The following is a 15,598-nucleotide window of genomic DNA, read 5'->3' on the forward strand; positions in this document are numbered from 1 at the left end:
ACTCGACTCCTCTTGTTATAAAGGCCAACAGGCCAAAACTGCACACAATACTCCAGGTGTGGTCTCACTAGGGCCCTGTACAACTGCAGAAGGACCTCCTTGCTCCTAGACTCAAACTGCACACAATACTTCAGGTGTGGTCATCTTGCCATCGACTGCCTGAACAACACTCACCGTAAACAAAGACCGGCAGGAAATATCCGGCTGGGACTGCCATAGTTGTGGCCAACAACAGCATGAAGAACTGGGAAAGAGAAGAGGGAGAATAAAAACATCGCGGGCAGCTCGGGTCACTAGTCCAGCGCAAGCCCGCAAGGCACAGAAGCGGAGTTCGGCCATTCGGTAGAGTCGCGGCCTCACTGCGCCGGAGACCCGGGTTCGATCCCGACTACGGGCGCTGTCTGTGCAGAGTTTGGTAGAGTTTTTGCCCCCCGTCCCACTTAGGAAACCTGAACGGAAACCTCTGTAGACGTTGCGCCCCACCCAAGGTTTCCGTGCGGTTCCTGGAGGTTTTTGATCATCCAACTCAGTATCCCATCCCTGCCTTCTCTCCATACCCCCTGATCCCTTTAGCCACAAGGGCCACATCTAACTCCCTCTTAAATATAGCCAATTAACTGTGTGGCCTCAACTACCTTCTGTGGCAGAGAATTCCACAGATTCACCACTCTCTGTGTGGGAAAAAAAATGTTTTTCTCATCTCGGTCCTAAAAGATTTCCCGCTTATCCTTAAACTGTGTGTGTGTGTGTGGCCCCTTGTTCTGGACTTCCCCAACATCGGGAACAATCTTCCTGCATCTAGCCTGTCCAACCCCTTAAGAATTTTGTAAGTTTCTATAAGATCCCCCCCCTCAATCTTCTAAATTCTAGCGAGTACAAGCCGAGTCTATCCAGTCTTTCTTCACATGAAAGTCCTGCCGTCCCAGGAATCAGTCTGGTGAACCTTCTCTGTACTCCCTCTATGGCAAGAATGTCTTTCCTCAGATTAGGAGACCAAAACTGTAGGCAATACTCCAGGTGTGGTCTCACCAAGACCCTGTACAACTGCAGTAGAACCTCCCTGCTCCTATGCTCAAATCCTCTACGGCAAGAATGTCTTTCCTCAGATTAGGAGACCACAACTGTACGCAATACTCCAGGTGTGGTCTCACCAAGACCCTGTACAACATTAGAAAACCCTCTAATCCACTGAAGAGACTGAAGAGAGACACAAGGAACTGGAGTTTCCTGGAGGTTTTTGTCAGTCTCCCAACCTGCTTCCACTACCTGCAACCTCCGGCAACCTCCTGCAACCTCTGGGAACCGCACGGAAACCTCGGGTGGGGCGCAAAGTCTCCAGAGGTTTCCGTTCAGGTTTCCTAAGTGGAACAGGGGCATTATTCTTAAGGCAAGGCAAGGCAAGGCAACTTTATTTATAGTGCACCTTTCATACACGAGGCGGACTCAAAGTGCTTCACATAAAAACATGTCATACAATAAAATGAAATAATAAAATGAAATAAAATAGAACTAAAAGAAAAGAAAAGCAAAATTAAAAATGCATTTTAAAAAGTGCAAAAGTTAAAAGTGCAATTTAGTTAAGATTTATCTGAAAGCTTTAGCTAAACATAAAAGTTTTCAGTCTTGTTTTAAAAGTGGTCAAAGTTGGGGCAAGTCTTAAATCTTCAGTGTTTAAGATGGAACTGTGCAGATGCTGGAGAATCGAAGGTTACACAAAAAAGCTGGAGGAACTCAGCGGGTGCAGCAGCATCTATGCAGCGAAGGAAATAGGCAACGTTTCGGGCCGAAACCCTTCTTCAGACTGATCGGGGGCGGGGGTGGGCGGGGACAAGAAAGGAAAAAGGAGGAGGAGCCCGAAGGCTGGGGGATGGGAGGAGACAGCAGGGGGACTGAGGAAGGGGAGGAGACAGCAAGGACTAACAAAATTGGGAGAATTCGATGTTCATGCCACTAGGGTGCAGGCTGCCCAAACGGAATATGAGGTGCTGTTCCTCCAATTTCCGGTGCTGCTCGCTGTGGCCATGGAGGAGACCCAGGACAGAGAGGTCGGAGACGGAGTGGGAGGGGGAGATGAGTTGAAGTGCTGAGCCACCGGGAGGTCAGCTTGGTTATTGCGGACCGAGCGGAGGTGTCCGGCGAAACGATCGCCCAACCTGCGCTTGGTCTCACCGATATAGATCTGCTGACATCTAGAGCAGCGGATGCAGTAGATGAGGTTGGAGGAGATGCAGGTGAACCTCTGTCGCACCTGGAACGATTGCTTGGGTCCTTGAACGGAGTCGAGGGGGGAGGTAAAGGGACAAGTGTTGCAAATCTTAAATCTTCAGGAAATTTATTCCAGCTATTTGTTGCATGGTCCAGAACCAGGGGCCACACACACACACACACACTTAAACTGCGTGTGTGTGTGGGGCCCCCTGGTTCTGGACGTCCTCCCAACATCGGGAACATGTTTCCTGCATCTAGCGAGTCCAATCTCTTATTAATCTTATATGTTTCAATAAGATCCACAAACAGATGCTGGCATGTATTGTATGTGGATGTGGAGAGGATGTTTCCACAGGTTTCCTAAGTGGGACAGGGACATTTGCCCTCGACTCATACTCGCAGCAGAAGGGGCCGAATGGCCTACTCCTGCACCCATTGTCTACTGTGTATCGTTTAACACTCTCTTGCGATTGCCACTGTCCTATACACACCAGCTCAAGACAGAGTGGGGGGCAGTGTTAGCTGTGAGGAGGATGCTAGGAGGCTGCAAGGTGACTTGGATAGGCTGGGTGAGTGGGCAAATGTTTGGCAGATGCAGTATAATGCGGATAAATGTGAGGTTATCCATTTTGGTGGCAAAAACGGGAAAGCAGACTATTATCTAAATGGTGGCCGATTGGGAAAGGGGGAGATGCAGCGAGACCTGGGTGTCATGGTACACCAGTCATTGAAGGTAGGCATGCAGGTGCAGCTGGCAGTAAAGAAAGCGAATGGTATGTTGGCTTTCATAGCAAAAGGATTTGAGTATAGGAGCAGAGAGGTTCTACTGCAGTTGTACAGGGTCTTGGTGAGACCACACCTGGAGTATTGCGTACAGTTTGGGTCTCCAAATCTGAGGAAGGACATTATTGCCGTAGAGAATTTGAGTATAGGAGCAGGGAGGTTCTACTGCAGTTGTACAGGGTCTTGGTGAGACCACACCTGGAGTATTGTGTACAGTTTTGGATTCCAAATCTGAGGCAGGACATTATTGCCATAGAGGGAGTGCAGAGACGGTTCACCAGACTGATTCCTGGGATGTCAGGACTGTCTTATGAAGAAAGACTGGATAGACTTGGTTTATACTCTCTAGAATTTAGGAGATTGAGAGGGGATCTTATAGAAACTTACAGAATTCTTAAGGGGTTGGACAGGCTAGATGCAGGAAGATTGTTCCCGATGTTGGGGAAGTCCAGGACAAGGGGTCACAGCTTAAGGATAAGGGGGAAATCCTTTAAAACCGAGATGAGAAGAACTTTTTTCACACAGAGAGTGGTGAATCTCTGGAACTCTCTGCCACAGAGGGTAGTTGAGGCCACACAGTTCATTGGCTATATTTAAGAGGGAGTTAGATGTGGCCCTTGTGGCTAAGGGGATCAGGGGGTAGGGAGAGAAGGCAGGGACGGGATACTGAGTTGGATGATCAGCCATGATCATATTGAATGGCGGTGCAGGCTCGAAGGGCGCGAATGGCCTCTACTCCTGCACCTAATTTCTATGTTTCGAACATATAACTGTTATTATTATTGGATATGTAAAGTCAATTAACAATTGTTATAAACTGTAACAAGTGGGGATGGAGGGGTTTTGGGATTGGTGGGTAGAATGGCGGTGCAGGCTCGAAGGGCCGAATGGCCTCTACTCCTGCACCTAACTTCTATGTTTCTATGTTTCTATGTAACACTCTCTTGCGATTGCCGCTGTCGTATACACACCAGCTCAAGACAGAGTTAAACACTACCTAGAAACATAGAAACATAGAAACATAGAAATTAGGTGCAGGAGTAGGCCATTCGGCCCTTCGAGCCTGCACTGCCATTCAATATGATCATGGCTGATCATCCAACTCAGTATCCCGTCCCTGCCTTCTCTCCCATACCCCTGATCCCCTTAGCCACAAGGGCCACATCTAACTCCCTCTTAAATATAGCCAATGAACTGGCCTCAACTACCCTCTGTGGCAGAGTGTTCCAGAGATTCACCACTCTCTGCGTGAAAAAAGTTCTTCTCATCTCGGTTCTAAAAGATTTCCCCCTTATCCTTAAACTGTGACCCCTTGTTCTGGACTTCCCCAACATCGGGAACAATCTTCCTGCATCTAGCCTGTCGAACCCCTTAAGAATCTACACACAGTAGACAATGGGGGTGCAGGAGTAGAGGCCATTCGGCGCTTCTGCTGCGAATTTGTCGAGGGCAAATGTCCCTGTCCCACTTAGGAAACCTGAACGGAAACCTGTATGGGGGGAGGGGGTTTGGGGAACGGTGGCCAGTGCAGACTCGAGCGAGCCTTGTGTTTCCGCCGGCGGAAGTTCCGTTTTTTGCCGTTACCTGAGGGTGATGAAGAACGTTAACATCTCCAGGGAGGACCTTGCTGGGATGGGTCACTGAAGCCACTTCGGAATCATAGGTCGGGTTCGGGGATGGCTGCTGCTGTTCGGCAACATGCTGGTCGGCTCGAGCACGCGACGGAGATTGTCGAACGCCTGCCTCTCGCGAGTGTTGTCTTCCATGGTGGAGGCTGAAGCCCAAAAAGGGTTGAGACCATATAACAAATATCTGTCTGGCGCAAAGGAGTAGAGGCCACTTACGCCCCTTAACCCAGCACATTCATTACGTGTCACGCTGATCATAACGACCAACGAGGTCTATGAACGGGGTGACCCAACAGGATGACTCTGTCGTGGGGTCGTTGATCAACCATTCAATAAACACCGATGGCTCTAGGCCTTCACCACAGACGACCATCGTGTGTGTGCAAGGTGTAGTTGGTTTGTGATTGGTGTGATACTTTATGTGTGGTGTGGTGTCCATGCGTGATTGTGTTCACAGGTGCTGCGGTGTGGTGACCCGTGCCCGGGACGTGTGTGTCTGTGCAAAATTGTGGTGTTTGTCCAATGTCAACAGTTGGTGCGTCGTGTGTCGCTGTGTTCGCATGTGAGTGTGACCGTGATTGTGTGTGTGTGTGTGGTGTGGATAAAGGTGCCAACGAAGGTGTGTGAGTTGTGCGTGAGGTGTGGGCGTCCGGTCCCCATGCGTGTTCCGTCGCAGTGTGTAAGCCAACATTATTGCCGGTGGTTGATCCGTGCATTCGCGCACGTGAGGTTTGGGTTAAGCTCATGTGCCTGTGTAACGTCGTGAGGACATGTAGTCGGTGCTTGTTTTGGTCACGCTCGTCCTCATTAGTACAGAATGTGCTTCCTGCATCAGTATTTGGAGACTCACCGAAGTGCTTCACAATGCGTGATGTGGGTCACCAGGCATGTGGAATCAACTGCAGGTGCTGTGTGCTCTGTGTGTGTTGCCCGTGTGGGTGTGTCGTGTGTAATGTGTGTGTGCCAGAAGAGTGGTGCATTGTGCGTGCGTGCGTGACTTGTCGCTGTGCGTGTGTGTGTGTGCTGTGTGCTTTCGGTGTGGTGTGCGTTGTGTGAGTGTGCGTGTGTGTGTTGTCTTGTACTGCGGTGCCCTGAGTGCGTGTGGTGACAGCGTGTGTGATGTTTGTATTGTGTGCCTGTGTGTATGGTGCTGTCGTGGTTTGTGCGTGTTGTGTGTGGTGCGTGTTCGTGGCATGTGTGTGTTGTTATGTGTGGTGGTGTGTGTGCTAGTGTGTGTGTGTTTGTGCTGTGGGGGTGTGGTGTATGGGTGTGCGTGTGTGGTGTGTGTGTGTGTGTGCAAGTTGTGGTGTGTGGTGTGTGATGGTGCTGTTCGTGTTGTTGTGTGCGTGTTGTGTGGTGTGGGCCAGTGTGTGTGGGGTGTGTGTGGTGTGTGTGGTGTGTGTGTGGTGGGTGTGTGTGTGTGTGTGTGTGGTGGTGTGTGTGTGGTGTGTGTGGTGTTGTGGTTTGTCCCGGTGTTTGTGTGCTGTGCTGTGTGGCGTGCGTGCGTGTGGTGTGGACTGTTATGTGTGTGTGTGTGTGTTGTGTGTGGTTGTGTGCTGTGGTGTGTGTGGTGTGTCGTGTTTGTTGACGTGTGTGTTGGTGTCTGTGTGGTGGTGTGTGTGTGTGGGGTGTGTGTGGGTGTGTGTGCGTTGGTGTGTGTGTGGTGCGTGCATGTGGTGTTGGGTGGTGTGTGTGGTGTGTGTCGGGTGTGTGACTGTTGTGTGTGTGTGTGTGTGTGTGTTGTGTGGGTCTTTGTGTGTGGAGTGCGTGTGGTGGTGGTGATGTGCGTGGGTGTGTTGGTGTACGTGTGTGTTGTGTGTGTGTGTGGGGGTGTGGGTGGTTTTGTGTGTGTCGTGTGAGTGCGTGTGTGGTGTGTGTGTTTGTGCGTGTGTTGCGTGTGTGTGTGTTTGGTGTGGGTGGTGGTGTGTGTGGGGTGGCGTGTGTGTGTGGTGTGGTGTGTGTGTGTGTGTGGGTGTGTTGGTGTGGTGGGGTGTGTGTGTGGGTGTTGGGTTGTGTGGGGGTGGGGGTGGGTGGGTGTGTGTGGTGTGTGTTGGGTGGTGTGGGTGTGTGTGGGTGTGTGTGTGGGTGTTTGTGTGTGTGTGTGTGTGGTGTGTGTGTGTGTGTGTGCGTTGTGTGTGGGTGTGTGTTGGAGTGTGTGTGTGTGTGTGTGTGTGTGTGGGTGTGTGTGTGTGTGTGTGTGTGTGTGTGTGTGTGTGTGTGTGTGTGTGTGTGTGTGTGTGTGTGTGTGTGTGTGTGTGTGTGTTTGTGTGTGTGGTTATGTGTGTGTGTGTGTGTGTGTTTTGGTGTGTGTGTTTTGTTTGTGTGTGTGTGTGGTGTGGTTTGGTGTCTGTGTGTGGTGTGTGAGTGTGTGTGTGTTGTGGATGTGTGTGGGCTGTGTGTTGTGTGTGGTGTGTGTTGTGTGTGTGTATGTGTTGTGTTGTGTGGGTGTGTGTGGTGGTGTGTGTGTGTGTGTGTTTGTGTGTGTGGTTGTGTGTGTGTGTGTGTGTGTGTGTGTGTGTGTGTGTGTGTGTGTGTGTGTGTGTGTGTGTGTGTGTGTGTGTGTGTGTGTGTGTGTGGGTTTGTGTGTGTAGTGTGTGTGTGGTGTGTGTGTGTGGTTGTGTGTGTGTGTGTAGTTGTTATGTGTGTGTGTGTGTGTGTGTGCGGGTTGTTTGGTGTGTGTGTGGGTGGTGTGGTGTGCCCTGTTGTGTGGTGTGGGTGTGTGTGTGTGTGGTGTCTGTTTGTGTTGTGTTGGGTTAGGTGTGGGTGTGTGGTGTGTTGTGTGGTTGTTGTGTGTTGTGTTGTGTGTATGTGTTGTGTGTGTTGTAGGTAGTTGTGTGTGTGTGTGTGTGTGTGTGTCAGTGGGTGGTGTGTAGTGTGTGTGTGTGTTGTGTTTTTGTGGGGTTTGTTGTGTGTGTGTGTGTGTGTATGTTGTGTGTCGTGTGTGTTGTGGGGTGTGTCAGTGTGTGGGTGTTGTGTGGTGTGTGTGTGGGATGTGGTTGTTTAGGTGTGTGGATGTAGTCACCGGTGTGTGGTGTGGTGTGTGTCTGTGGTGTGGTTGGTGGGGTGGTGTGTAGGGGGTGTATGTGTGGTTGTGTGTGGTGTGTGCCAGGGACATGGTTTGATGGTGACTGTGTGTGGCTGTGTGGGTGTGTGTGTGTGTGTGTGTATTTGTGTGTGTGTCTGTGTGTGTGTGTGTTCTGTTGTGTTGTGGGGGTGGTGTGTGGTGGTTGTGGTGGTGTGTGTGGTGGGTGTCTGCGTCAGGTGTGTGTGGTGTGTTTGTGTGGTGTGTGTTGTTTTGTGATGGTTGGGACGTGTTGTGTGTGTGTTTTGTGTTGTGTGTGTGCTGTGTCTGGTGTTGTGTGTGTGTGTGTGTGTGTGTGTTTGTCTGTTTGTGGTTTTTGTGTTGTTGTTTGGGGGTGTGTGTTTGTGTGTGTGTTTGTTTTTTTGTGTGTTTTTTTTTTTGTGTGTGTGTGTGTGTTTGTGTTGTGTGCCTGCGTGTGTTTGTGTGTGTTTGTGTTGTGTGTTTGTGTGTGTGTGTTGTTTTTTTTGTGCGGTTTGTGTGGTGTTTGTCGCCTCTGTGTGTGTTTACGGTGTCTGGCCTGTGTCCTAGTGTGTGTGTTAGTGTAGTACTGTGTGGGGTGTGTGTGCAGGTTGTGTGCGTGGCAATTGTGTGTGTGTGTGTGTGGGTGTTTGTGCAGGTTTTGTGGTGTGTGTCGTGTGTCTTTCGTGGGTTGTGTAGTGTTCCTTATAAAACCATGTGTGTGTGTGTGTATCGTGTGTGGAGTGTGTGTGGTTGTGGAGTGCTTGTCTGTACCCAAAATTTTTAAGGGGTTGGACAGGGCTAGATGCAGGCCATAGATTATGTTCCCGATGTTTGGGGAAGTCCAGGATGTACGGGGCCACAGCTTAAGAATAAGGGGGAAATCCGACTTAAAACCGAAGATGAGAAGCAACTTTCTATGTTTCTCTAACATATAACTGTTTTTATTATTGGATATGTAAAGCCAATTAACAATTGTTATAAACTGTAACAAGTGGGGATGGAGGGGTTTTGGGATTGGTGTGTGGGTAGGTGGATCAATGAGAGCCTCTATACATAGAAACATAGAAACATAGAAATTAGGTGCAGGAGTAGAGGCCATTCGGCCCTTCTAGCCTGCACCGCCATTCAATATGATCATGGCTGATCATCCAACTCAGTATCCCATCCCTACCTTCTCTCCATACCCTCTGACCCCCTTAGCCACAAGGGCCACATCTAACTCCCTCTTAAATATAGCCAATGAACTGTGTGGCCTCAACTACCCTCTGTGGCAGAGAGAGTTCCAGAGATTCACCCACCTCTGTGTGAAAAAAGTTCTTCTCCTCTCCGGTTTAAAGGATTTCCCCCTTATCCTTAAGCTGTGACCCCTGTCCCGGACGTCCCCAACATCGGGAACAATCTTCCCTGCATCTAGCCTGTCCAACCCCCGTAAGAATTTGGTAAGGTTTCTATAAGATCCCCTCTCAATCTCCTAAATTCTAGAGAGTATAAAACAAGTCTATCCAGTCTTTCTTAATAAGACAGTCCTGACATCCCAGGAATCAGTCTGGTGAACCTGGTGAACAGTCGGTCTGCACTCCCTCTATGGCAATAATGTCCTTCCTCAGATTTGGAGACCAAAACTGTACGCAATACTCCAGGTGTGGTCTCACCAAGACCCTGTACCTCAGCAGTAGAACCTCCCTGCTCTTATACTCTCATCTGCGGAAACATTTTGCAATGGTGCAGGCACTTAGAGCAAGCATACTATTGCGCGTGGTCTTACACTGCGTTTAGCTGCACCAAGGGGATCAGGCGGGTACCCGGAGAGAAGGCAGGTACAGGATTAACTGAGTTTCCCATAAGATCCTCGCCTGACAGATCATATTGAATGGCCTGAATGGTGCAGGCTCGAAGGGGCCGAATGACTCAACGTCCTTGCACCTAATTTCTATGTTTCTAGGATTGAGTGCTGACCCGCAGAACGGCGGGGAAGTGACTTACGTGGCCACGCACACGGGACCTCCACGTTGCAGCCAACGTCACCGGATACCACAGAGTCACTACAGATGCTAGCTGCATGAAATTTGGAGATTGTTTTTGTGATTGCCCGCCAGGAACCATTGTGATGGTTCCTGTGGCAGAATAGATAGAGGCAACCGAGGAAGCCACAGATGACCCTGTAGGGAAGAGGGGGAGATGGAGGTCAGGCCCGCTCTTGGTCCAAACCCAACCTAACTCTAATCTCGAACTCGAGAGCACGATGAAAAGGCCGTTCGGCCCTTCATGTCCATGCTGGGTGTACGTTAGTGATGCATTGTATGAGCTGTGCAGGATACAATGGGCTCTGGTTGATGAGTTATGGAGTCACAGTGTGGAAACAGGCCCTTTGGCCCATCTTGCCCATACTGGCCAACATGCTACACTCTGTCATAGAGTGATACAGCGTGGGAAAGCAGGCCCTTCTGCCCAACTTCCATAGAGGCAACATGGATCCCAGCTACACTAGTCACACAGATGTACAGTGTAAGGAAAACAGGCCCTTCAGCCCAACTATGCTCCAAGAAACTGGGCCCATACTGCCAACATGGGCAGCTGGTCTTATAGGTGCCTAGAGTTATATTAGTGTGGAAAACAGGCCCTTTGGCCCATCTGGTGTCCCATACTGGCCAACATGTCCCATCTACACTAGTCATAGAGTGATGTAGTGTAGAAACAGGCCCTTCGGCCCAACTTGCCCATCCTAGCCAACAAGCCCCATCTACACTAGTCCCACCTGCCCGCGTTTGGCCCACATCCCTCCAAACCTGCCCTATCCGTTTACCTGTCTAACGTTGGGATAGTCCCTGCCTCAACTACCTCCTCCGGCAGCTCGTTCCATACACCCACCGAAAAAGTTACCCCTCAGATTCCTATTAAATCTTTCCCCCTTCACCTTGAACCCGTGTCCTCTGGTCCTCGATTCCCCGACTCTGGGCAAGAGACTCTATTCCTCTCAAGATTTTGTACACCTCTATAAGATCGCCCCCCCTCATCCTCCTGCGCTCCAAGGAATAGAGTCCCCAGCCTGCTCAACCTCTCCCTGTAGCTCACAGGCCCCAGAGATCCTTACCCTAGGATGGCAAAAGACAGGAATTCCGGGAGGTCAAAGGGGAATTCCACCCTCCAATTCGTACTGAAAAGAACTGCAACAGTCTCTGTGTGGGGGGGGGGGGGTGGGGGGGGGGGGTGTGGGGGTGGGGGCGGGGGGAGGAGGGGGAGAACTAAAGAGGAAAGAATTGGCTGAGTGGCTCAAATATTCCACCCCCCTCCCCCAACTATCCCTCCCATCTCCTCCACACTAAAAAACATAGAAACATAGACAATAGGTGCAGGAGTAGAGGCCATTCGGCCCTTCGAGCCAGCACCGCCATTCCCCAATTCATCCCCAATTCAGTACCCCGTTCCTGCCCTCTCCCCCACATCCCTCCATTCCGTTAGCCCCAAGAGCTAAATCTAACTCTCTCTTGAAAACATCCAGTGAACCGGCCTCCACCGCCCTCTGTGGCAGAGAATTCCACAGACTCACAACTCTCTGGGTGGAAATGTTTATCTTCATCTTGGTCCAAAATAGCCGACCCCTTATTCTTAAACTGTGTGTGTGTGTGTGTGTGGCCCCTGGTTCTGGGCTCCCCCAACATCGGGGAACATGTTTCCTGCATCTAGCCTGTCCAACCCCTTAATCATTTTATATGTTTCTATAAGATTCCCACTCATCCTTCTAAATTCCAGCGAATACAAGCCCAGTCGATCGTTGATGGGCCGAATGGACTGATTCTGCTCTAATGGGGTAGGCAGTGAAGAAAGCCAATGGTATGTTGGCTTTCATAGCAAAAGGATTTGAGTATAGGAGCAGGAGGTTTCTACTGCAGTTGGTACAGGGTGTCTTGGTGAGACCACACCTGGAGTATTGCGTACAGTTTTGGTCTCCTAATCTGAGGAAAGACATTCTTGCCATAGAGGATTTTGAGTATAGGAGCAGGGAGGTTCTACTGCAGTTGTACAGGGTCTTGGTGAGACCACACCTGGAGTATTGCGTACAGTTTTGGTCTCCTAATCTGAGGAAAGACATTCTTGCCGTAGAGGATTTGAGTATAGGAGCAGGGAGGTTCTACTGCAGTTGTACAGGGTCTTGGTGAGACCACACCTGGAGTATTGCGTACAGCTTTGGTCTCCTAATCTGAGGAAGGACATTCTTGCCATAGAGGGAGTGCAGAGACGGTTCACCAGACTGATTCCTGGGATGTCAGGACTGTCTTGTGAAGAAAGACTGGATAGACTTGGTTTATACCTCGCTAGAATTTAGGAGACTGAGAGGGGATCTTATAGAAACGTACAAAATGTTTAAGGGGTTGGAGAGGCTAGATGCAGGAAAATTGTTCCCGATGTTGGGGAAGAGTCCAGAAACACCAGGTGTCACAGACACACACAGTTTTAGGATCAAGGGGGAAATCTTTTTTCAGCCGAGATGATGGGAAACATGCAGGAATCCATTGTTCCCGACTGTTGGGGGAAGTCCCAGTCCACAAGGGGATTCTATTTCACACACACACAGTTTAAGGTAAGGGGAAATCTTTTAGGACCGAGATGAGGCTGGCTCACATTTTTTTCACACACACACAGAGAGTGGTCTGTCAATGCTTGAAGTGTGCTGGAATTCCTCTGCCACGATAGTTAGTTGAGGCCAGTGATGTCTATGGGGGGCTATATTAAGAGGGAGTGTAGATGTGGCCTTGTGGCTAAAGGGATCAGGGGGTAGTATGGAGAGAAGGCAGGGATGGGATACTGAGTGTGGATGATCAGCCTAAAACATCATCTCGAACTGGCGGTGCTGGTGCAGGCTCGAAGGGCCGAATGTCCTCTACTCCTGCACCTATTGTCTATGTTTCTATTTTTCTATGAATGGCCTAATTCTGCTCCTATCAGATTCAGCGGGGTAAAGCTATGGCGGCGTGCGGGGACCGCTGTTCGGCGCGGATTCCAACGGGACGGTCACGGCGCGCGGTAAATCGGCGCGATCGACCCCCCCCCCTCGCGCCCCCGTTTCCGTGCCGACGGTACCATGCTCGTTGTTCACCACGGCTAACACCCGGAACATCAGCGCCGCGCACGTGGCGGCGAAAAACCCGCGCCAATAATTCCGTACGGCGAAATGCGTGGCCGTCGTCTCCACGCTGAATAGCACACCTGTGGACAGGTGTAGTGTCTCTGGGAGGGGGGAGGGGGGGGGGATGGAGGAGGGGGGGGGAGGGGGGAGCAGCAACAGAGGGTGGAGCCAGCCAACTAGGCCAATACGAAAAATTTTCCCAATCTGACAATAGGTGCAGGAGTAGAGGCCATGTTCTGCCCTTCTCGAGCCTGCACCATGTGACCATTCAATGCGATCATGGCTGATCATCCCCAATCATGATACCACCCGTTTTCCCACACAGATTGTTGGGGAAGTCCAGAAACAAGGGGCCACACACACACACACAAGTTTAAAGGCTAAAAATACGAGGGAAATCTTTTTAGGACCGAGATGAGGAATAACATTTTTTTTTTCAACACACAACAGAGTGGTGAATCTGTAGAATGTAAGCTCTCCGCAAGAAGGTAGTTGCAGGCCACACAGTTCATTGGCATCCTATTAGAAGAGGGACCCATTAGATGTGTGGCCCTGTATGCCTCCCCTAAGGGGATAAGTGGTTCTGGGTTATGGAATAGGACGGCAAGGATGGGATACTGAGTGGGAATCACCATGATCATATTGAATGTGTGAATGGCAGGCTCGAAGGGTCCAGATGGCCTCTACTCCTGCACCTGAGTCAATGTTTCTATGATTTCTATGTCCCTGCCTTCCTCCTCCATATCCCCTGACTCCGTTATCTTTAAGAGCCCTATCTAGCTCTCTCTTGAAAGCATCCAGAGAACCGGCCTCCACCGCCCTCTGAGGCAGAGAATTCCACAGACTCACCACTCTCTGTGAGAAAAAGTGTTTCCTCGTCCCCGTTCTAAATGGCTAAATATTCTTAAACTGTGTGTGTGTGTGGCTCCTGGTTCTGGACTCCCCCACCATCGGGAACATGTTTCCTGCCTCTAGTGTGTCCAAACCCTTAACAATCTTATATGTTTCAATGAGATATCCTCTCATCCTTCTAAACTCCAGAGTGTACAAGCCCAGCCGCTCCATTCTCTCAGCATATGACAGTCCCACCATCCCTGGGGAAGTAGCTAACATGGTGCGCCCTACGCTGGGCTCCCTCAAATAGCAAAAAGTCCTTCCTCTTCTGCAATTAGGTGGCCCAAAACTGCACACAATACTCCAGGTGTGGTCTCACTAGGGCCCTGTGACAACCTGCAGAGAAGGACCTCTCTTGCTCCTAGACTTCAAACTCCTCTTGTTGTGAGGCCAACAGGCCAAAACTGAGACACACAATACTCCAGGTGTGGTCTCACTAGGGGCCTGTACAACTGCAGAAGGACCTCTTTGCTCCCATACTCAACTCCTCTTGTTATGAAGGCCAACAGGCCAAAACTGCACACAATACTCCAGGTGTGGTCTCACCAGGGCCCTGTACAACTGCAGAAGGACCCCTTTGCTCCTATACTCAACTCCTCTTGTTGTGAAGGCCAACAGGCCAAAACTGCACACAATACTCCAGGTGTGGTCTCACCAGGGCCATGTACTACTGCAGAAGGACCTCTTTGCTCCTAGACTCAACTCCTCTTGTTATGAAGGCCAACAGGCCCAAAACTGCACACAATACTCCAGGTGTGGTCTCACTAGGGCCCTGTACAACTGCAGAAGGACCTCTTTGCTCCAATACTCAACTCCTCTTGTTATGAAGGCCAACAGGCCAAAACTGCACACACTACTCCAGGTGTGGTCTCACCAGGGCCCTGTACAACTGCAGAAGGACCTCTTTGCTCCTAGACTCAACTCCTCTTGTTGTGAAGGCCAACAGGCCAAAACTGCACACAATACTCCAGGTGTGGTCTCACTAGGGCCCTGTACAACTGCACAGAAGGACCTCTTTGCTCCTCTTGTTATAAAGGCCAACAGGCCATTCGCTTTCCTCACTTCAACACCCAATGAACATTTCTTCAGCCAGAGGGTGGTGAGTCTGTGGGATTCTCTGCCACACAGACGGCTGTGGAGGCCACAAGTCAGTGGATGTTTTTAAGGCAGAGATACAGATAGATTCTTGATTAGTGCGGGTGTCAGGGGTTATGGGGAGAAGGCAGGAGAATGGGGTTGGGAGGGAGAGATAGATCAGCCATGGAGTGGACCTGATGGGCCGAATGGCCTAATTCTGCTCCTATCCCTTATGACCTGGCAACATCCTCGTAGATCTGTGCGGGGTCAAAGTTGGGGAAGTCTCTCACCTCCTACGGGAGCAACAAAGCAGCAAGCAACGCCCACAGCCGCGCCAGCGATCAACATCTCGTATTTACGTCCTTTATTCTACAATAAAACACATCTTAAGTGCATCTTAAGGACCCTTAACATCAGACAGCAGACAGCATTTTCCCCACCACCACTGGCCGAATCCTCCCATCCCCACCCCTTTCCGCTTTCCGCACAGACTGTTCCCTCCGCACCTCCCTGGTCATCATCCTACTCCCGTATCCCGATTCCTTACTCTGAGGAAAGAGACGTGTCCTTTTGCCCTAGGAGGATTGCACGGATGAGGTAGATTGCCCCTCCACACCTGGAGGACCAGAGGGTGACTTTCATCATCTCTCTCTCTTTGACTCCATCCAATTTATCCTGCAAACTCCCCTCACCACAGCGCCTCACCTCTCTAGTCGGGATCAAACAGCGGGCTCCTAGCTCGCTTGTCTAGGCAGCAAACTCAGCCGCCTGTGTGGCTCCTCTAGGAAAAAGGGGCGCATGCAACGAGACTCTGGGGTGTCATGGTTACTCCCATCTCCG

At 50.5% G+C, this 15,598-nt stretch overlaps 1 protein-coding gene across 1 annotated transcript in view; it reads right to left on the reverse strand.

Moving 5' to 3' along the window:
- The window catches only part of LOC129715401 (chloride channel protein 1-like), a gene marked incomplete at its 5' end in the record, with an annotated part of 41,905 nt that extends 26,778 nt beyond the window's left edge, over nucleotides 1-15,127 (reverse strand). Inside the window, 6 exons of the mRNA XM_055665291.1 lie at nucleotides 175-246; nucleotides 4,577-4,618; nucleotides 9,646-9,821; nucleotides 10,754-10,838; nucleotides 12,742-12,867; nucleotides 15,049-15,127. Coding sequence (XP_055521266.1) covers nucleotides 175-246; nucleotides 4,577-4,618; nucleotides 9,646-9,821; nucleotides 10,754-10,838; nucleotides 12,742-12,867; nucleotides 15,049-15,127 — 580 coding nt within the window. The remainder of the gene's footprint in view (nucleotides 1-174; nucleotides 247-4,576; nucleotides 4,619-9,645; nucleotides 9,822-10,753; nucleotides 10,839-12,741; nucleotides 12,868-15,048) is intronic.
- Nucleotides 15,128-15,598: the final 471 nt, after the last annotated feature.

This window comes from Leucoraja erinacea, unplaced genomic scaffold (assembly GCF_028641065.1).
Source record: "Leucoraja erinacea ecotype New England unplaced genomic scaffold, Leri_hhj_1 Leri_1160S, whole genome shotgun sequence".
Lineage (NCBI taxonomy): Eukaryota > Metazoa > Chordata > Chondrichthyes > Rajiformes > Rajidae > Leucoraja > Leucoraja erinaceus.